Source organism: Chlorocebus sabaeus, chromosome 11 (genome assembly GCF_047675955.1).
Source record: "Chlorocebus sabaeus isolate Y175 chromosome 11, mChlSab1.0.hap1, whole genome shotgun sequence".
Lineage (NCBI taxonomy): Eukaryota > Metazoa > Chordata > Mammalia > Primates > Cercopithecidae > Chlorocebus > Chlorocebus sabaeus.
This window is the reverse complement of record NC_132914.1, coordinates 50,728,217-50,748,243: the sequence shown is the minus strand read 5'-3', so window position 1 is coordinate 50,748,243 and position 20,027 is coordinate 50,728,217. Positions and strand designations below refer to the sequence as shown.

General features: G+C 52.0%; 2 protein-coding genes across 3 annotated transcripts; both read right to left on the bottom strand.

The window, feature by feature from the left end:
• Positions 1-686: 686 nt before the first annotated feature.
• Positions 687-14,463, bottom strand: SOAT2 (sterol O-acyltransferase 2). Of its 2 annotated transcripts, XM_008003370.3 has the most exons (15): positions 13,836-14,463; positions 13,283-13,338; positions 12,238-12,374; positions 11,862-11,921; positions 11,469-11,576; positions 8,801-9,077; positions 8,293-8,362; positions 6,005-6,089; positions 5,494-5,539; positions 5,175-5,304; positions 3,512-3,609; positions 2,994-3,092; positions 2,008-2,143; positions 1,349-1,494; positions 687-1,150 (listed from the first exon to the last, which is right to left on the bottom strand). In XM_008003370.3, exons 1-15 carry the CDS (start codon positions 13,915-13,917, stop codon positions 1,100-1,102), a joined length of 1,581 nt encoding a protein of 526 aa, XP_008001561.1. In that variant the 5' UTR covers positions 13,918-14,463; the 3' UTR covers positions 687-1,099. The 2 variants fall into 2 exon arrangements, with proteins under 2 accessions (XP_008001561.1, XP_008001563.2); XM_008003372.3 differs by lacking the exons at positions 687-1,150; positions 1,349-1,494; positions 11,862-11,921; positions 12,238-12,374; positions 13,836-14,463 and having other exon boundaries at positions 1,512-2,143; positions 13,283-13,408.
• A 687-nt stretch (positions 14,464-15,150) lies between these two features.
• Positions 15,151-19,788, bottom strand: IGFBP6 (insulin like growth factor binding protein 6). Its single transcript, XM_008003369.3, has 4 exons — positions 19,370-19,788; positions 16,670-16,815; positions 16,367-16,486; positions 15,151-15,466 (listed from the first exon to the last, which is right to left on the bottom strand). Exons 1-4 carry the CDS (start codon positions 19,698-19,700, stop codon positions 15,344-15,346), a joined length of 720 nt encoding a protein of 239 aa, XP_008001560.1. The 5' UTR covers positions 19,701-19,788; the 3' UTR covers positions 15,151-15,343.
• Positions 19,789-20,027: the final 239 nt, after the last annotated feature.

Sequence of the window (20,027 nt, the reverse complement as noted above, 5' to 3'; positions counted from 1 at the left end):
AAATAAATAAAAGTGACAAAATAGATCTATATTTATTGACATAAAAAGATGTCTTATGCATACTGTTGAAATGTTAAAAAAAAAAAAAAAAAAGAAATACCCTATTTCTCTCTCTTAGGGACCCTGGTTTTTTTGGTCCTCAGCTCCCCTGACACTAATGTTGCCCTTTTCTTACACAGATGTCTCCCCAGAACCACATCAGGCAGGGAATCAGTGTAGGGAGGGCAGACCACACAGTCTGGTTTCTGAAACAGCTTTGAATAGAAGTATTCTGACCTTATGTCTCCTTCAGTCAGGACACTCCTAATATTAATGTCCCTATTATAGTTGTAGAAACTTGGGTTCACGAAATTAAAAGCTTTGCTTCAGGTCTGTACAAGGCATTCCTCTCCTGGGTCTGCTAAAGGAAAGGAGGCCTGCTACGTGTCCTCTCAAAATGTGCTAGGGGTTGCCAGGAGCAGAAGGATTAAAGGGGCTAGAAAATTCAATGTGAGTTGGAGAAGAGGTGGAAGAAGCATTGAGGTCAGGTTTCTGGGAGATGGGGGTGGCATAGAGGAGGTAAGGCAGGGGGCACCCAAAATTATCACCCATCCTACCACAAAGTCTTGCCTCTGCAGACACAACTCTACAAAAATCCAAGTGAGCTTTGAACAAATGATGAATGAATGAATGAATGAATGAATGAATGAAAAGGGAGACAGAGTTTATTGCTGTATTGGAAGGAATACGAAATCAAGAATGAGACCCTTTTCAAACCTGGGTGGCCCCAGTTCCTCTGAGTTCCCCCACATTCGTCAAATCCATAAGGTCCCCCAAGTCTCCCCAAGACAGTCATGGGGTAGGAGGGTATCCTGTACCCAGCCCATGGGGATAGGGACTGAAGAGTCACCCCTCTCACCCTCATGCTGAGGTCTGTGCTCAGCTCTACCCACAAGTCTGTAGATCTCAGTCCTTGCACATTCCCTGGTGGGGTCTTGTGTGCAGGTTGCCTTGACTCAGAGCCAACTTTGGGAATGCAGACAGGAGTCCTGGTCCCATGTTTTGCAGGCAGAGAACTTGGTGGTGTCATCTGGGCAGGTGGTGTCATCTGCCCTGACCTCTAGGTATGGCAGGACCAAGATCGAGGTGTCACCAGCCCCCAGAAGGTTGTCTGAGCCAGAGAAGAATAAGTTGTGAATGAGGTCATTCCTAGTGACCCAACCCATGCATCAAGATGTTAGAGTCCATCACCCCCAAGCCAGGCCCTGGTGCCTGACCGTGACTGGTGAGTTGGGGAACAAGGAGGGACTGGCTGTAGGGCTGTGTGTCCTCACAGATGGGGAGCTGGGTGAGGGTTGTGGTCTCTTACCTGGGGTAAGGGGCAGTGCCGCCGTGCGTACCACTCCTGGCAGTACAGGCTGACCTGGATTCCCTGGCCCAGAAACAGCATGGTCCACATCAGCACGTTCCATGCCGGGCCCGTGTGCTGGTCATGCATCATGAAGTTCAACATTCCTGGTGCAGGAGGAAAGGTTGTCACTCCAGCTCCAGGAGTTCCTTGTCTCCATGGCTTCCCTCCCATTCCAGGGTATTGGGAAGAGATGGAACAAGAAGACCCCATTGGAGAAGATCTTGAACCCAGGTGCAGAAATTTGTAGAGGTCTAAAGTGGCTCATGTAAAACCAGGATTCTTCAGTTTGCACTTTAATATCCTGAATCTCATACTGAGCCTCTCAACCTCATCCCAGTTTTCTCCTCTTTGTCTTCCTCGATGAGTGATCTATTCAATTGCTTTTCTCCAACCAGAGACCTCCTCCCACATGCCCCAGGATACAGCTTGGCTCCTCCCAATGCTGCCTCCCTCCCTGCTTTCCAAGTGACCCCCTCCCCCACTCCACCTCTCAGTCCCAGCAGCCTCGCCTTCAGTCCTGGGGGGGAGGCCTCCCACCATCAGTCTGGGATCTCCAGGAGCAGGATCCAGGCCTCCTTCTGGATGGCTCCCCTCCAGTGGCAGAGAGGCCAGCTCACCTCCAATAACAAGGAAGAGTATCAGCATGACGGGATAGAAGAACCCCAGGACGAAGCAGAAGATATATTCATGGGCCACTGCGGAGACCAGGAACACACCCAGCATGGCTACCCCTCGGGCCTGGGCACCAAGGAGCTGGCAGGGTAAGGAAAGGAGTGAAGAGTGAGTCTCCCTGAGCTCCTCCACAAAGAGTCCCCACCTTAAGGAAGCCAGGGAGAGTGTGGTACAGTGGAGAGAATATGGGATCTGAGGTCAGAAGGGGTGACATCAATCTTATTTAAGAGCGTGCTGGCTGGGCACGGTCGCTCATGTCTGTAATCCCAGCACTGTGGGAGGCCGAGGCCGGCAGATTATGAGGTCGGGAGTTCAAGACCAGCCTGGCCAATATGGTGAAACCCCGTCTCTACTAAAAATACAAAAATTAGCTGGGTGTGGTGGCATTCGCCTGTAGTCCCAACTACTCGAAAGGCTGAGGCAGCAGAATCGCTTGAACCCAGGAGGCAGAGGTTGCAGTGACCCAAGATCACGCCACTGCACTCCAGCCTGGGAGACAGGGCGAGACTCCATCTCAAAAAAAAAAAAAAAAAAGAACATGCTACTATCCCATTGGGACTTAGGTGCCATTTTAAAGTGAGAATATAATAATACTTACTTCTCAGGGTTACTGTGCTGATTAAATGTATGTAGAAACCCTTGGTAGCTGAAAATAGATATGTGCATGTTCCTTAGAAGGCTAAGGTGGGAAACAATGCCCTGTGGAGAGGGCGGAATTAAGGATAAAGATGGAAAAAAGCTAAGATTGCAAGGACTTTCTACCCATTGGGTTGGGTAAAATGAGAAAATGAGGACAGATGAAATCAAAAGGGCCTTTAGGCCTGGAAAAGGTGAGTGGTGTAGATGCCACACTGTAGCAGGAGGAAAGGAGAGGGAAGGAAGGAGAGCCCTCATTAAGTGTGGGAGCCGAAGGGGTCTGCAGGGCCCATACCCACAGCCCATCCTGATACACGTAGCTGTACAGCCAGTCATGGACCACCACGTTCCAAGTGCGGTAGTAGTTGGAGAAGGACGTTGAGTTCCACCAGTCCTGGAGAAGGTGGGGTCAGGGTGGGGGAAAAGAGGTAAGCAAGCATCTGGGTTCCGGCTCCTCCCCACTGCTCCCTTTGCCTGCACCCTATCCCAGTGTTCCAGAAGGGCTGGCTCCTGGCAGAACAGGGACAGCAGACACCCTCCCAGCTCCCTCCTCAGGACATGGAGGCCCTGTCCTCCCTCCTACTCCCTCTCTCAGGAGAAGATTCTGTAGTACCATGCACACAAAAGCAGTTAGCCCTGGCTTGTCAGGAGATGGAGGCGTGGCATTATAACCACATCTAGGGGACTGCATTTCTTATTATGGGAGGTGAATAGCATGGCTGAAGTGACATCCAACCTGGCCACCATCTTCCCCAGATCCCTCCCTAACCCTTCCTGCCTCCAGCTTCCAACTGGCCTAGGTCCAGGCCCCACCCGGTAGAACATTCTGTCTCCAAATCGTAGCATCTCGGCAAAGGCGTTGAGCCAGCAATGGAGGAAGGCAAAGAAGATGAGTAGCAGCATGAAGATTCCTGGTGGATGGCGACAAGAGGCTGCAGGTCAGGCTGGCCCACATGGACCCGCAGGCAGCCCTGCTCTGAGCTCTGAGGAGCCCCTGCCCAGAAACCAGGGCCCCAACTCTTACCATTCATTTATTGGTAATTCACAAATTTATGCATTCCTTTTTTTTTTTTTTTGAGACAGGCTGGATTGCAATGGTGTGATCATAGCTCGCTGCAGCCTCAAACTCCTGGACTCAAGCGATCCTCCCACCTCAGCCTCCAAAGTAGCTAGAACTACAGACGTGAGCCACCATTCCCAGCTAATTTTTATTTTTAATTTTAATTTTTTTTTTTTTTTTGAGACGGAGTCTCGCTCTCTCTCCCAGTCTGGAGTGCAGTGGTGAGATCTTGGCTCACTGCAAGCTCCGCCTCCCGGGTTCACGCCATTCTCCTGCCTCAGCCTCCTGAGTAGCTGGGACTACAGGCGCCTGCCACTACGCCCAGCTAATTTTTTTGTATTTTTAGTAGAGACGGGGTTTCACCGTGTTAGCCAGGATGGTCTCAATCTCCTGACCTCATGATCCACCTCCCTCGGCCTCCCAAAGTGCTGGGATTACAGGCATCAGCCACCGCACCCAGCTGTTTTTAAATTTTTTGTAGAGATGAGATCTCACTATATTGTCCAGTTTAGTCTTGAACTCCTGGCCTCAAGCAGTCCTCCTTCTTTGGTCTCCCAAAGTATTGGGATTACAGGTGGTGAGCCACTGTGCCTGGCCTCATGCATTCATTTATTCATCCATTTGTTCATGTACATTTACTTGGCATCTACTTCGTGCCAGATGTTGGGGATGGAGATGAATCTCAAAGGGCCATTGGGAGTTCATAGAGTGATTGAAGTGAGACACACACAGACACAGAGACAGAAAGACATGTCCAACCATACGCCAGGGAAAATGTAATGGGAGCTAAGTACGGTGGCACTGATGTGCCTGGGAGTACAGAGAAACAGGTGGGTCATGGTCATTGGTGGCCACAAAAGGAAGGTTTCCCACAGGAGGGGGCATCTCAGCCATGGGCCTCCAAGAAGCAACTAGATTCCATGGCTGAACGTGGGGAAAGGGTATCTCAAGCTGAGTGGCCAGTATGGGCAAAGGCCTGGAGGCATGGAAGTACATATCTTTCAGGGCTTGTGGTAGGATGAGAAGATAGGCTGGGGCTGCGTGGGAAGGAGTCTTGGATGCCACATCAAGGGTTCAAATCTGATCCAAAAGTGCCAGCATTGACTTAGCACTAGAATTTTTGAAGGAGGGTAGGGAATGATTAGTTGTAGTAGGAAAGTTCACCTGGGCAGCAGTGTCAGGGGTAGATGGGAGAGGAAAGATCTGGGTGCCAGGGAGATGGGTAGGAAGCTGATGTGGAGGGGGAGTGATGGTCTGAACTGAGACCATGGCAGTGGACCCTGATAGGAGGTGACAGATGTGAGGGGAGACTCAGAAGGAGAACGTGTTCAAACAGAGGGAAGGTAACTAGCAAGGCCTTCCCTGATTTGCCTTCTCCAGGGCACAACTACTCCAGCCCTACCTTAGTTGGCTCACCTGGCAACGTGGCATGCAGGATAGAGAGCACCAGGGCACGGGTGCTGAAGGGCTCTCGGCTCATGTTGGCAAAGACAGGAACACAGAGTCGGCCCAGGATGAAGCAGGCATAGAGCACACAGCCCAGGGCCTGGAGGGGCCGTGGGGACACATAACTGGAGAGGGACGCTGGCAGCTGCTGGTGGCATTGGGTCTCTGGCCCAGCACTGGCCTTCTCTTCCCTTGGCACCACCCTCCCACTGCCTCCCCAGACCTCCCAGAAATGTCCCCGCTCCACCACCATGAGTCACAGGTCCACCCTTCTACCCCATCTTCTCACCTGAGCAAAGTTCTTGGCCACATAATTCCACCTGATATAGGGCGTCCTGCAGCGGCAATTGGGACAATATGTTTCTCATTCTTTCATGTTGTTCCCTGCTCAGCCTGGGCACAGGTTCTGGGGCCCTCTCTCTGCAGTTCCCTTAATTGCTCAGGCCTGGAAGGATTATCTAGGGTGGTGGGGTCTAGGATACTTCGAACTTTCCATAACAGAGTGACAAGAGGGTTTTAAGCATGGATGTCAACAAGGGTGTGTAGGATGGGTAGGATTTTCAGAACTAACATCAGGACAGTCCTGGGTAAACCAGGAAAGTGGGCTGCCCTAGTGTCATCATAGGCTGGGCAAGGAGACAGGGTAGTCTACCAGTCACCTATTTCCCATCTTTATTATTAGATGCTTCCTGAGAAAGTGGCCAGTGCCTGAGGTGAGCCTGAGGACCTCAGGGAGGGGAGAGTAGAAGGGTAAGGTTCCTGTGGGCCTGGGCATGTGGGGAAGGGGTGCAGGGTCTTACCTGGGGTAAGTCTCCCTGTAGATGAGTGTTGGGCAGAAGAGGAAGTAGAGGTAGCTGGAGAAACTGGGGGCCTGGATCCCCTCACCTGGGGAGGAATGAGAGAGGTGGATTAGTAAGGGGAAGGGCAGAGGGCAGAGGTTAGGCGGCTGCTGGGGAAGGGTAGTGGGACTGGTGAGTGGAGAAATGGATAGGGTGGGGGTGGGGGATAAGCAAGGAGCTGGATGTAGGACCTAGATGCAGGCTGGGGGAGCTAAGCTGGGCAGGAGTGGAACTGGCTCTTTAACACCATCTCTTCTGTTTTCATTTCAGGCACCCTATCTTCCAGTGCAGGGCCTGCTGTGGCCAGAGCTTCATTTGGTACCCACACGTTCGACAACCCATTCTCCTTCCCCTTCTGTCTGGACTTCCTAATACAGGTACATCTTGTTTTACTGCACTTCCCAGATATTGCCTCTTTTACAAATTGAAAGTCTGTGGCAACCCTGCAAGAGACAAGCCTATCAGTGCCACTTTTTCCAGCGGCAAGTGCTCACTTCATGCCACTGTGTCACATTTTGGCAATTCCTGAAATATTTATAACTTTCTTCTTTTTATTATATGTGGTATGGTGCACAGGCATAGAACACTCAGCCCAGGGCCTGGAGGGGGGATGGGGACACCTAACTGGGGAGGGACACTGGCAGCTGCCGGTGGCATTGGACCTCTGGCCCAGCACTGGCCTCCTCTTCCCTTGGCACCATCCTTCCACTGCCTCCCCAGGCCTCCCAGAAATGTCCCCTCTCCGCCACCATGAGTCACAGGTCCACCCTTCTACCCCATCTTCTCACCTGAGCAAAAATCACTGTGATCAGTGATTTTTAATGTTACTATTGTAATTGTTTTAGGGCATCATGAAACACACACAAATAAGAGAGCAAATTTAATTGACAAATTCTGTGTGTGTTCTGACTACTGCACTGACCGGCCATTCTCCCATCTCTTCTGTTCTCCTCGAGCCTTCCTATTCTCTGAGATACAACAATATTGAAGTTAGGGGCCAGGCTCAATGACTCACTCCTGTAATCCCAACACTTTGGGAGGCCAAGGCAGGAGGATTGCTTAAGCCCAGGAGTTCAAGACCAGCCTGGGCAACATAGCAAGACCCTGTCTCTAAAAAAAAAAAAAAAAAAAAAAAAATTGGCTGGGCATGGTGGCTCATGCCTGTAATCCCAGAACTTTGGGAGGCCGAGATGGGTGGATCACTGGATGTCAGGAGTTTGAGACCACTCTGGCCAACATGATGAAACCCTGTCTCTACTAAAAATACAAAAAAATTAGCTGGGTGTGCTAACGCACACCTGTAATCCCAGCTACTCAGGAAGCTGAGGCAGGAGAATCGCTTGAACCCAGAAGGTGGAGGCTGCAGTGAGCCAAGACTGCGCCATTGCACTCCAGCCTGGGAAACAAGGCAAGATTCCATCTCAAAAAAAAAAAAAAAAAAAAAATTGAAATTGAAATTAGGCCAATTAATAACCTTGAAATGGTCTTTAAGTGTTCAAGTGAGTGAAAGAAAGAGTTGCATGTCTCTCACTTTTTTTTTGTTTTTTTTGAGACTTGATCTTACTCTGTTGCCCAGGCTGGAGTACAGTGACACAGTCATGGCTCACTGCAGCCTCTGCCTCCCAGACTCAAGTAATCTTCCCACCTCAGCCTTCCACACAGCTGGGACCACAGGCATTAGCCACTACACCTGGCTAATTTTTAAAAGTTTTTTGAAGTGAGACCCCATCTCACTATGTTGCTCAGGCTGGTCTTGAACTCCTGGGCTCAAACAATCCTCCCGTCTCAGTGTCCCAGAGTGCTGGGATTACCGGTGTGAGCCACTGTGCTCAGCCTGCAGCTGGTGACTTTAAGGGCTCTTGTTAAGGGCTAATGCAGCTGGTGATTTAAGTTGGAACCAGTGCCAACTTGTCATTCCAAAAATTCTAGGGCCCTTAAGAATGATGCTAAATATACACTGCATGTGCTCTATAAATGGAACAACAAAGCCTGGGTGACAGGCTGGGCCTGGAAATAGGAAATAGGAAAGTGCCAGAAGTCCTGGGTAACAAGAGGTGCCATCTGTCAGAGGCAGGAGCTGAGAATGCCTATCGATGAAAGCCCACAGAGCCCAGCTGGAGGCCAGGGCTGTGCCTGGTGGGCAACCTGGGCTTAGGAAGGCAGGGATTTTATCAGGATCCTGCACCTGCTGGTTTCATTCAGTCAGTCAAGAGGACTGAGTTCACAACTGGGCAAGATGAAGGCCTCACCTCTTCTGGCACGAAGGGTCCCAGGCACAGCCTCTCTCAGGAAGGAGTAGCTTTTCATCAGGAACCTAACCTGCGGCAGAGTGGAAGGGAGGCCAAGTTGCTGTGTGGCTTTAAGCAAATCGCTTAACCTCTCTGTGCTCTGGGTTACCTCTGAGAGGCAGGCAGAGTGTAAGATCTGTCTGGTCAGAGTCCATATTTTTTCTTTTTGTTTGATGGCTGTATAGCCTAACATATGCTGGGATGAATGAAGGTTGCTGGGATAAGAGGCCAGAGCGGAGTCTTCCGCTCAACCTCCTGTGATGGCGGTGTCACACTGTTTGCCTTCCAGCCTGCAGGTTCCCCAAATCCCTCATAACGGACTCCGCCCCTGGTAACTAGCTCCGCCCCTGCCAATGCAGTCTCTGCCCTCCCTCTCGTGGGCCCTGCCCCCTCTTTGGGGGACTCCCCTCTGCTGAGATGGCCCTGCCCACCCGTTCCTTCCTGTCCCCCAGCAGGGCTTGGCCCTCACCTGCTCGAAGACCAGGACACAACGGGAGGCCGGCGGGAGCTGATGCTCCACAGCCACGTGGACTGGCAGTGCGCAGAGCACCAGGGCGTGGGCAGCTAGCAGCGCGCAGCCCAGGCCCGCCCCCAGCGTCCAGGTGCCCCTGGCCCCCGGCCTGGCCCACAACCGCAGGGCCTGGTACGGCGCCAGCAGGGTGGACAGAAACATGGGCACCCAGGTCACCAGCGCCAAGGGCAGCTGTCCGAAGCTGAAGATCAGTAGGTCAAACTCCAGCAGCAGCCTTGGAGTGGGGAAGAGAGACAAAGTAGACAAGTGAAGTCCATTCTTGTCCCCTTCCTCTTCAGTCTGAGCTCCTGGAAGATGAACTGAGGTATCTTGATCAGGTTGTGAGCTCCCCATCTCTGGAGGTGTTCAAGACGGCACCTCTGTGGCACAGGGCATTGCTCCAGGAGACTTAGTCATGGCGTGAGTTTGATTCTAAATGACCTTGAGAGCCCTCTCTGGTTTCATGGCGTTGCTAAGGGCTCAGTACTCTATATACAACACATGCTAGGATATGAGGTAACTAGACTGACTGACTTAGTTTTGTTCCTTTGGAGCATCTGTTGTAGGTGGGAGCTAATAGGATGCCGGTTGTTCAGTGTTTTGTTAGCCTAGGTTAAGAGTGTGTGGTTTGTTAAGGGGAAAAACAAAACAACTTAAGTGTCCATTAGTAAAGGACTAAGTGAACAAATCTGACACCTCCATACTCTGCAGTCCTTCAAACCAATGGACTAACATGAAAAGATCCCTGAAATAAATTGTTAGTGAGTAAAAGCAAATTACACAATAATAGGTACAGTTTCTTATTTATGTGAAACCTCCACAATGTACCTATCTTTGGTACTGAATGTCAATGCATGGAAAATGCTCTGGAGGGAAACTCAGAAACTGTTTTCTTTTTTAGAGACAGAGTTTTGCTCTGTCACCCAGGCTGGAGTGCAGTGGTGCAATCTCTGGTCACTGCAACCTCCGCCTCCCGGGTTGAAGTAATTATCCTTCTTCAGCCTCCTGAATAGCTGGGACTACAGGCTTGCACCACCACGACTGGCTAATTCATGTGTGTGTGTGTGTGTATATATATATTTATTTTTATTTTTATTTTTATTTTTTCAGTAGAGACAGGGTTTCATCATATTGGCCAGGTTGGTCTTGAATTCCTGACCTCAAGTGATCCGCCTGCCTTGGCCTCCCAAAGTGCTGGGATTACAGGCGTGAGCCACTGCGCCCAGTCAGAAACTGTTTAAAATCCTCCGAGAGCGGTGTGGGATTGAAGGAGGTGGTCAAGAAGGACCCCCTTTACAAGAAAACATGTATTTGAGCTCTTTACTGAGATTTTATCATTTTTAATTTTTTTTAATTTGTTTTTTTCTTATGCAAACCTAGCGGTAGATTTTACCCTTTTAATACTTATATAACTAACAACAAAAATTTTACCAAAAGGCAATGCTGTTGCTGAACCTGTGGATCCTTGGTCCTGTTTTTGTTATTGCTTCCCAAGCCTGACATAGGGAGAGGGGCTGTGGCAGGCCAGGTTTCACTAACACAGGCCTCCATAACAACTGTTTCAGTACTGGCTGAGTGGTTAAGTTAAATATTAAAAGCCAGTGCCCTTAGACAAAGGCCGGAATGTAACAAAAGCCCACCAAGAGTTTTGCCTAGGCCTTTCCTGAACCTCAAAGCATGATTAAACAAGTTTTGCTGGGGGTCTGAAGAAGCTCTTCAAACCTCCATGATTTAGCAGGAGACAAGAGAAGGGTAATCACCCCAGCACCTGGACCCATTTAGATTAAGTCAACTTACTGAGGCTCCAGAAGAAGGTCTTCAAGACTCAGACCTTAGTTATAGATTAAAAGAAGTTAATCACTTATGTCTTTAGATGAATGCACACTTACACATAGACATATAGCTTAGAAGGTACATATGCTCTGGAAATTGCAATTTTTAGTTGGCCTAGTGATAATTTTCAGGCCTTCTCCCTGTAACCAGTTATAGAAATAAAAACTCTCTTCCTCCCCAGTTCATCTGCATCTCGTTATTGGGTCACAAGAAATAGCAGCCCCAACCCTCAGTTTGGTCCGGAAATGGTGGGAGTCCCGAAAATACAGACCCCTAGGTTATACAGCTCTCTGAAGCTCATCCTCACAATTGGGTGGGGTGCTCTGTGGGGGAAATGACCCACCCAGGCACTTGGGTACATGTCTGTCTTCCCCACAAGACTGGGAGTGCCTCACAGACAGGAGTGGGGTCTGCCCCCTCATTTCTCTGAACACTAGGACTGGTACTCGGGAGATGCTCAATGGAGGTAACTTGAATAGAACTGACTGGGAAAGGAGTGTGTATGGGTGTGCATGTGTGCACACACACACATCTGCCTCAGGGCAAGGTGTCATTGAGAAGCATTTGAGAGTGACTGGCCCTGGGAGGACAGACCAAGGGCCAACCAAGGCTGGGGAAGGAAGGGATCCCAGAGAGTGTTTCGGGTGGGAAGGTTGTTGGGAGCAAAGTTGGTACATGTCCAATAACCAAAGGGGGGACCTGTGTCCGCTTGCCCCAAGGGCAGGTGGGGCACTGAGGACCCAGAGAGTCTGATCAGATAGGTGTGCCTGTCCCAGGTGGGAAGGGGACCTACCTGCCCTCATCAATGAAGTCGATGGCCAGGGTGCTGATGATGAAGACACACAGGCCAGCGATGAACATGTGGTAGATGGTGCGGAAATGCTGCACCTCCATCAGCTCACTGGAGGGACAGGGGCCTGAAGGTCAGTATGGGAGGGTCCTCAGGGTGGTGTGAACTAGCTCAGACAAAGTACACATGAGGCATGAGGCCTAACGATCCAGAACTTCCAGCTAAAGGCCTTTCTTCCACAACCACGCCCAGGGCAAATAGGGGACCTGCACCTTAGAAACCCTTTCCAAGTCCTCCCCACAAACCACCTAGAGCCTGGGGATGAGAAATGAGGTACCGTGATCCCCAGCCAAAGCCCTTTCTTTTCCTCCCATTACTTGTCATCACCTGACTTACTCAAGCAGGGACTTGCGGATGATGAAAACTTTCTGTTTCCCCAGGGATGGCTCCTGGGTCCTGAATTGAGATGTTTGTTCAGGGTCAGGAAGAAGTCAGTGGGCAGAGGGCAGGGCCATGCAGAAGGTCAATACTTGGGAGCCAAGGGGAGTGGTAGGGAAAGGCCAGGGCTAGGGCCAGAGGGCAGGACCGGGTGGAAGGTCAGGGCCAGGGCAGAGCGAGGCCCAGTAGGTGGAGGCCAGTGTTAGGAAGACAAGATAAGTGGGGAAGAGGGAAGGCTGGAGTTGCAGTCCTGCCAAGGCTGGCAAGGGCACATCATGTGATAGCTCATGATCATTGCTACAGAGGAGCCTGTGCAGCTGCTCCCTAGACTCACCTACTCAAGGAATCTGGGGGAGGCAGGGGCGGAGGTTTGTCTTGAGATGGGTAGGATTGTATAGCCTCCCACATGGCCCGATCCAGCAGCTCCCTCAGTTGTCCCTGCGCTTGCTCCAGCAATTGTGCCTTCACAGCCTATGGGACAAAGCCAGGGCAGAGCCCACTGTCCCTCCAGTCAGCCATCCTTTCATTTACCAGACATTCACTGAGTTTCTACCTATGCCAGGCATAGTGCTTTAAAAAAAAAAAAAAAAACCTGGAGGGTCTGCAGGGTTGGGGGATCAGCAGTCAGCAGTGGCAGGCCTGTGGGGGGAAGGGCAGGCATTGGTGGGGTGGTGATGGGTCTGCTGGTGGGGTAGGACCCCACAATGCTAAGTGCTGTGGTAAAAAGATGAACAAGCCATGATTCCTGCCCGGAGTTGATCTCCTTCTGGCTTCCCGGGGCAGCAGTAAGGATCAGGGAGTGACAGCAGGAGCAAGGCTTCCCCTCCCTGGGTCTGAATTCCAGCCTGGTCACCTCTGATTGTCAGTCCTCATCCCTGTCCTCCAGCCACACTAGCAGGAAGACTCTATCTACTGGCTTTCAATGACCCTCGGGACCTGTGCTTCAAACCCCTACATCTTTACCCTTAATTCTAACCTGATCTTTGTACCAGGAACAAGTCATCAGGCTGGGCACCGTGGCTCACGCTTGTAATCCCAGCAATTTGGGAGGCCAAGGCAGGTGGATCACTTGAGGTCAGGAGTTCAAGACCAGCCTGGCCAATATGGTGAAACCCCGTCTCTACTAAATATACAAAAAAAAAAAAAAAATTTAGCCACACCTGGTGGCACTCATCTGTAGTCCCAGCTACTCACTTGAACCTGGGAGGCAGAGGTTGCAGTGAGCTGAGATTGTGCTGATGCACTCCAGCCTGAGCGACAGAGCAAGACTTTGACTCAAAACAAAAAACAAAAACCAAAACAAGTCATCTTTATCACCAAGCCTCACTCCTGCCTCCTGCAACCAAGGATCTGTCCACTTGACCTCTGACACCCCTCACCTCCATGTGTCGGGTCCATTTCACCAAGTCCGGGGCTCTGTGCGTCTCAGTGTTTCCTGGGAGGAGTGATCAAAGGCACAGTGAACAGGAGGAGTTGGGGTTCTGCAGACCCAGAGGCATCCTGTGTTCAGGAAATGCTTTGTGTGCTCAGCAGCCACCCTCACCCCAACCAGCCAATATCTAGTATCATGGGTGGGGCTACTAGAAGGGGAAGTTGCTGTTGCCAGTGGTGAGGCGGCCATAGGCAAGCAGGGGGCCTGGTGACATTACTGGGAACAGGGCACTCAGGGAATGGGAAGCTACTCCATTCACCCTCTGAGGCTAAAGAGTCAGAAAGATAAGGCCAGGTCACAGCTCTGACAGCTCTTTTCTGTTCCATCTCCCAGCTGGGTGGCTCAGGGCTGAGGCCAGGGTCTGCCTTTCTTGGCCTCTCTGGACAGCAGGAAGGATTGGCATCAGGCAGTTGGAGCCTTCTCTCCATAGCGCATCTCTCCCCTCCTGCCCCACCACCCGCCGGTGCCTTCTGTGCCCCCCGAGGGCGCGGCCGGCTCACCATCTCTGCAGGGTTGGTGTTCCCGCTCCCCTCCTGGCCCTTCTGTCCTCTGCAGACGCAGACGGGCCCCGCCTGGCTCCATGGAGCGGTCTCCAGTGGGCAGCAGGCAGCCCTTGCCTGTGTTCCCTCCTTCCTTTGCAGCGTGGCCTGCCCTGCAGAACTCTTGTCCCACTCAGCTCAGGTGACAGCTCCAAAGACTAAAGTCCTTTCAGGAGGAGGGGGCCTCTGGGAACGCGATACGTTATCTGATCCGGAGGGCAGAGCTTCTCAGATTCAGGCCTCACTCTGCTGTCTGTTCCAGGGTTGGCCACATCCCCCTAACACCCCAACCACCATCCAGATGCCCAGCTCCAAGGGTGCTATCCACCCCCCCACACACACACACAGGAATAGTGGCTGGGTACGTCGCGGGGAGGGGAACTTTGCCTCTCAGAAGCTTGTCACCTAGCATGGCTGGCCTTCAGTCTATCCCAGCAGGCTGAAGGTCAGGGAGGAGTCAGAAATGTCTTCATGTATCAGTGCGTTCAGCTCCCTTTCACCACAAGGTGTGTGACTGATGCATGTGGTAATACTCTGATGGGGTTAGCACCGTGCTACTCATGGAGCTGGGGCCCCACCAGGAAAGGCTGAGTGCCAGGGCCCCTGAACATCTGCGCTTCCTGACACCTGCTTGGGTGAGCATGTAGGCAGAAAGGAGGCTAAACAAACACGTATTAAGCACCTAAGGAATACCAGGTGTTGTCACATACGGAAGAACCGGATGCAAACCTCCCTCTGTCATTTACCAGCTATATAATTTCAGGCAAGTGACCCCAAATTTCAAGCCACAGTATCCTCCTCTGAAAAATGGGGGCAAAAATCCCTATATCACAAGCTTGTTGTAAGCTCAAAATGAGGTAGTCCAGGTAAAATCACATGGTTCAGGGCCATGGGATGAGCTCATATATTAGTAATAATTTCCTTCTTTTTTTAGTAGGAAGTAACAGAAGGGTACGTGCTTTGAGAGTTCCTCTTTGCTGGGTTCCTGCTGGGATTAACTATTAATCCTTCCCCTCCCCTTATGTCCAAAGATCAATGTTAGAAACAAGGTCACAACTTCAGATTAAGGCCATGATCTCAGTGTCTCCCCTTCCCACTCCCAACTCCTGGTGGGCAGCTCTGTGAAGCTTGATGGCTTGAAGCTTCTGCCTGGCTGTCACAGGAAGGACTAAAGGTATCCATAGGAAAGAAGAAATGCTGTGAGTGAACTGTAGTGGGGTAAAGAGAGGGCCAGGGGCTCCAGAATTGTGAGAGGTAGACACAGAGACACAAGCCAGCAACCCCAAGCACAGCTTTATTGACACCCCAGCCAACATTAACACTGTTTCCAACCGCATGTGTAAAGGCCCAGGGGTGAGGGGGCCCATGGGGCAGGGCCTGAAAGTGGATCGTGGGCCTTGAGTTTTTTGTTGAGTGATGACAGCTCCATGTTCCTTCCAGTGGCCCTGCAGCCCCTCTATTCCCCAGCTTTAGCCGCTGCTCCCAGTGGGGCAGGAGGAGCTTCCATTGCCATCTGGAGACCCTGGCAGGGGCTTGCCCATACGATCCACACACCAACAGGGACCTCGGCGCTGCCCCTGGGAGGAGCGGCACTGGAGAGAGAGGCACACAGGTCAGGGGTGAGGCCAGAGGCTTCCAGCAGGAGAATGAGAGGGGATGTCTGAGTCTGAGGATGCAAAAACACCTGAGTGTCCCCTTGGGACAGCAAGGGTCACTGGGTTCCCTCTCTCTCTCTCTCTCTTTTTTTTTTTGAGATAGAGTTTCACTCTGTTGCCCTGGCTGGAGTGCAATGGCATGATCTCCGCTCACTGCAGCCTCCACCTCTCAAGTTCAAGCAATTCTCCTGCCTCAGCTTCCCGAGTAGCTGGGATTACAGGTGCGCAGCACCACGCCCGGCTAATTTTTGTAATTTTTAATAAAGACGGGGTTTCACCATGTTGTTCAGGCTGGTCTTCAACTCCTGACCTCGTGATCCACCCACCTTGGCCTCCCAAAATGCTGGGATTACAGGCATGAGCCACCGCGCCCGGCCCAGGGTTCCCTCTTTTTAGTTCCCCCTCTTCAACCAATAAATTGTGTGCATTCTGCTAGCCTGGAACAGTAGTTTTCAAAGTGGCGTTCCCAAATCCGGATCACCAGGGAACATGTTAGAAATGCATATTGTCAGGCCCCACCCCACACCTCCTGAATCAGGAAGGCTGCTGGTGGGGCTCAGTCATCTGTGTGGCATAAGCCCTCCGGAGGATTCCGATGCCTCAAGTTCGAGAGCCACTAAGTTAGGCCATTCCTTCAGTAGGTTTTCTCCCACAGTGTGTGGTTGATTATTCTCTAAGTTTGTATAACAAATTATATTATTCTCTATGTTCTCCTAAAGTTGGAAGATCCTTAAAGATGGGGCAGTGTCTTATTTATGCAGCTTTGCAAGCCCCATTGTCCCCACTCCCTGGCAGGAGCCTTCTACTGGAGCAGGGGGAGAAGAAAAATAGCCTCACCTGTCGCTTCCGGTAGAAGCCTCGATGGTCACAGTTGGGCACGTAGAGCGTTTGAGCCCCTCGGTAGACCTCAGTCTGGAGTTGCTGCAGCACTGAGTCCAGATGTCTACGGCATGGGCCCTGGGGGAGGGAGAGCAGGCAGCTTAGAACCGCTCCAGCCCAGTTCCCTGTTCCAACCTTCTGGCCCACCAGGCAAGCACCCAGGACCGACAATGGAGCCGTCTCCAAGCCCAAGGGAGCAGTCTCAGATGGAAGTCTCCAGGGCTTCCCACCCCTCCTGCTCCCTACCAGCTTCAAACGCACCATCTCGGTGTCTTGGACACCTGCAGAATTGGGCTGGGAGGGTGTGGTAGAGGTGCCTGGATTCTTCTGTTGGTTTCTGCGGTTCGCATCCTGTGGGCGGCCAGTGCCTGCTTGGAGTTTACTCTCCTTAGGATTCTCCTCTGCAACTGCAGGAGGAATAGGAGAAGGAGAGGCCAGAAATCAGCCAGAGCCATGTGGAGAAGGGCCTTGCCCACATCACCTGCTGAAGTAAGGAAGGGAGGGCCTTATGCTCCATTGTTGCATGATGCTGGCCCTAGTTTCTTTCTCTGACAAATAGTTACATTACTTTTCCTGACAATATTCCCCAGTATTTCCCATAGTGAGCTTAAGGCTTATAAGGGAGATGCATTTTGGAAAGCAAAAATGGAAAATGAGGATGGGTGCAATGGCTCATGCCTGTTATCCCAGCACTTTGAGATGCAGAGGTGGGAGGATTGGATTGCTCGAGCCCAGGAGTTTGAGACCAGTCTGGGCAACATAATGAGAACCTCATCTCTACAAAAAATGTTTTTAAATTACCAAGGTGTGGTGACATGCACCTGTAGACCCAGCTACATTAGAGGCTGAGGCAGGAGGACTGCTTGAGCCCCAGAAGTCAAGACTGCAGTGAGCCATTATTGTGCTACTGCACTCCAGCCTGGACAACAGAGTGAGACCCTGTCTCAAAAATAAATAAATTATTGGCTGGACTCAGTGGCTCGTGCCTGTCATCCTAGCACTTTGGGAGGCCAAGGTGGGCAGATCACTTGAGGTCAGGGGATTGAGACCATCTGGCCAACATGGTAAAACCCCGTCTCTACTAAAAATACAAAAATTAGCCTGGCGTGGTGGCAAGTGCCTGTAGTCCCAGCTACTCCGGAGGCTGAGACAGGAGAATGGCGTGAACCTGGGGGAGTGGAGGTTGCAGTGAGACACTGGACCACTGCACCCCAGCCTGGGCAATAGAGTGAGACTGTCTCAACATAAATAAATAAATATGTTTTTAAAATTAATTAATTTAAAAATAAATTAATGAATTACAATAAATAATAAAATAAATGAAAAATGGAGAACAAATGCAAAGGACTATTCAGGGCTTTGGGCTTTGGGTGAAAAGACCTGGCTGTTCCACCAGAGGCCAGAAGGGGGCGCACGAAGCCAGGGAGCTGGGGCAGAGAGCAACGGATGTAGGAGGGGGGCCAACAGGGACCCAAATGGAATGTGTGTCCCTGCTGTGACCTTGCTGTGACTCAACCCACCCCTCCCAGGCCTGAGATGTGGTTACTTCTGGGGCACTGCAGTGGGAACTTCTCCCTTCTGATACCCTGTGATCCAGGCCAGCTCAACCCCAGTGGTCCCAGGAGCACATGGATTCAACCCTTAACCAAGACAGGCTGAGGGCAGATTAAGAAGGTGCAGGGAATGAGGGGCTTCCAATCTGCAGGTTGCTCCTGGCTCTGGAGAAAGTTTCCGGAGGGTCCAGGGAGAGCTCAGGACTGGGAAGGGGTGAGGAAATAAGTCAGGGATAGGAAAAGGCAGAAAGGGAAGCATGTACTGCTTGGAATTTGCCTAATATCTAATAAGATATCAGAACCCCTGAAGGGATCCTGTCTCTCCCTCTGTGCCCAAAGATAAGCTCCCAACTACCACTCACAACCCAGGAGACATTTCCCCTGCAACCCTGAGTCTGATCCTTCTTCCTCAGGATGCCCGCCCCTCCCCAGACCTTGTCCTTCATTCCCTACATTTAGCACCCAACCATGTAGTTCCAAACTGCCTTCTCTCATCCACCCAGACCACCTTCTAGGAGGACCCCCAGAAGCCTGCACTCAAGCATTTGGGACTGAAAGAAACTCCAAGTGAATTCTCCATCCCCTCCAGAGGAAGGAACCCAGAGACTCTGGGATGCGCAGTTTGCACTTCCTGTCCTCCCCATCTTCCTGCTGCCCCCCATGTTTTCAGTGCTGATTCACTTCTGTCCCACCCACCCAGTGACTCAGCTTCTGCTCTCCTCCCTGGAGCAGGGTGGGGTAGGATGGGTGAACAGTTCTGAGCAGGTTTAAATCATAACCCTGATTTGGCAGATTCCCTTTCCCCCACTCTTTCTCCCCTCTCCCCCACCCTACGCCCTAGCCTGCCCTCAGTCCCTACTCAAGTCTAATACAACTTTGGATTTGGGGCCTCTTCAGTTCTAGACTCCTCCTGTTTAGGTGCTTCGAACACCCGTATTAGGAGGAAACGAGCCATTTCTCAGTGTGTGCAGAATTTCGGAGTCTGGGGTTCCCTTCCCTCTTTCTCAAAGTGGAAGCTGAGAACAACATTTGTGTCCTTTTCCCAGCTTGCCGTCTAGGGTTGTAGGAGCTGGGCCTGCTGGAGCACATGGGATGGCCCTAAAACCCTCCATTTCTCCCCCTGCCGTCCCCAAGTTCCCACTTGCACACACACTACATCAAGGGAAAATAAACGGAGCAAAAAAGACCGAGAGCGCAGACACTTTCTGCTGTATCCCCAAGTCCCCTGGCCGCACCCCAGCTTCCTGCACTTGCCCCTTCTCCCCCACACAAATGTGCCCCCCAAAGTCGGAAGCGTCAAGGGTCAGGGCGCAAAGGCTTGCAGGGCCACCCACTCTCTTCTCCCCAGGACCCTGCCTGGAGGACGCGGGTCTCACGTGGGCGGGGCAGGGGCGGGGCGCGGACTCACCAGCGGGCGCGCGGGCCGGAAGGCAGCGGCCTCGGCCGAGCAGCAGCGCCCGCAAAGGCGCCTCGTCGTCCTCGGGCGGATGGCACTGCAGTCCTAGGGCGCAGTTAGGGGTGTAGACCCCGCACTCCTGCCCCTCCCTCCTGAGACAGCCCTCAGCTTCCGCGCAGCCCTGCGCTGGCGACCCCCCATCCTCTTCCTCCACGCAGCCCCCTGGACAACCGGCTTGCACCCCTTGCCCGCAGCCTGGGCACCGCGCCAAGGCGCCTCCTGGGCTGGCAGCGAGCAGCAGAGCTAGCAGCAGCAGCGGCGGCAGCAGCCTGTAGGGGGTCATGGTCAGGGTTTGTGCCCCGTCCTCTCCTTCCAGAGCAGTCGCAGCGCAGCTGCTGCCCGCCGCCGCCCCTCTGTCTTAAGTAGCCGCCGGCCAGGGGCCGGGCCCTTTAAGAGCCAGGTGAAGGGGGGGTGGGGGAGAGGGCAGGGGCATTCCCTAAACTGGGTGGGACTGGGGAGGGCCCCCCCAACCTGGGTCCTCCCCAATCCTCTTTCCCCCTCCCTTTCCAGTTTCTGTTTACTTCCCAAATTGCTCTGATTTTTCTTGCTTTGTTCCCGGGAATCTCGGCCCGGAATTTGGGAGCTGTACAGCTGGCTGGAGGGACTGGAG

Excerpts from the sequence above, each read along its gene's own strand:
- SOAT2 (XM_008003370.3), bottom strand. The coding sequence starts at position 13,917 with ATGGAGCCAGGCGGGGCCCGTCTGCGTCTGCAGAGGACAGAAGGGCCA. Across the intron at positions 5,305-5,493 it reads TGGCCAAGAACTTTGCTCAG|GCCCTGGGCTGTGTGCTCTA; the intron begins GTGAGAAGATGG and ends CGGCCCCTCCAG. Across the intron at positions 1,151-1,348 it reads GGCACTGCCCCTTACCCCAG|ACAACCTTCTGGGGGCTGGT; the intron begins GTAAGAGACCAC and ends TCTCTGGCTCAG.
- IGFBP6 (XM_008003369.3), bottom strand. The coding sequence starts at position 19,700 with ATGACCCCCTACAGGCTGCTGCCGCCGCTGCTGCTGCTAGCTCTGCTG. Across the intron at positions 16,487-16,669 it reads GTGTCCAAGACACCGAGATG|GGCCCATGCCGTAGACATCT; the intron begins GTGCGTTTGAAG and ends TCCCTCCCCCAG. Across the intron at positions 15,467-16,366 it reads GCTTCTACCGGAAGCGACAG|TGCCGCTCCTCCCAGGGGCA; the intron begins GTGAGGCTATTT and ends CTCTCTCTCCAG.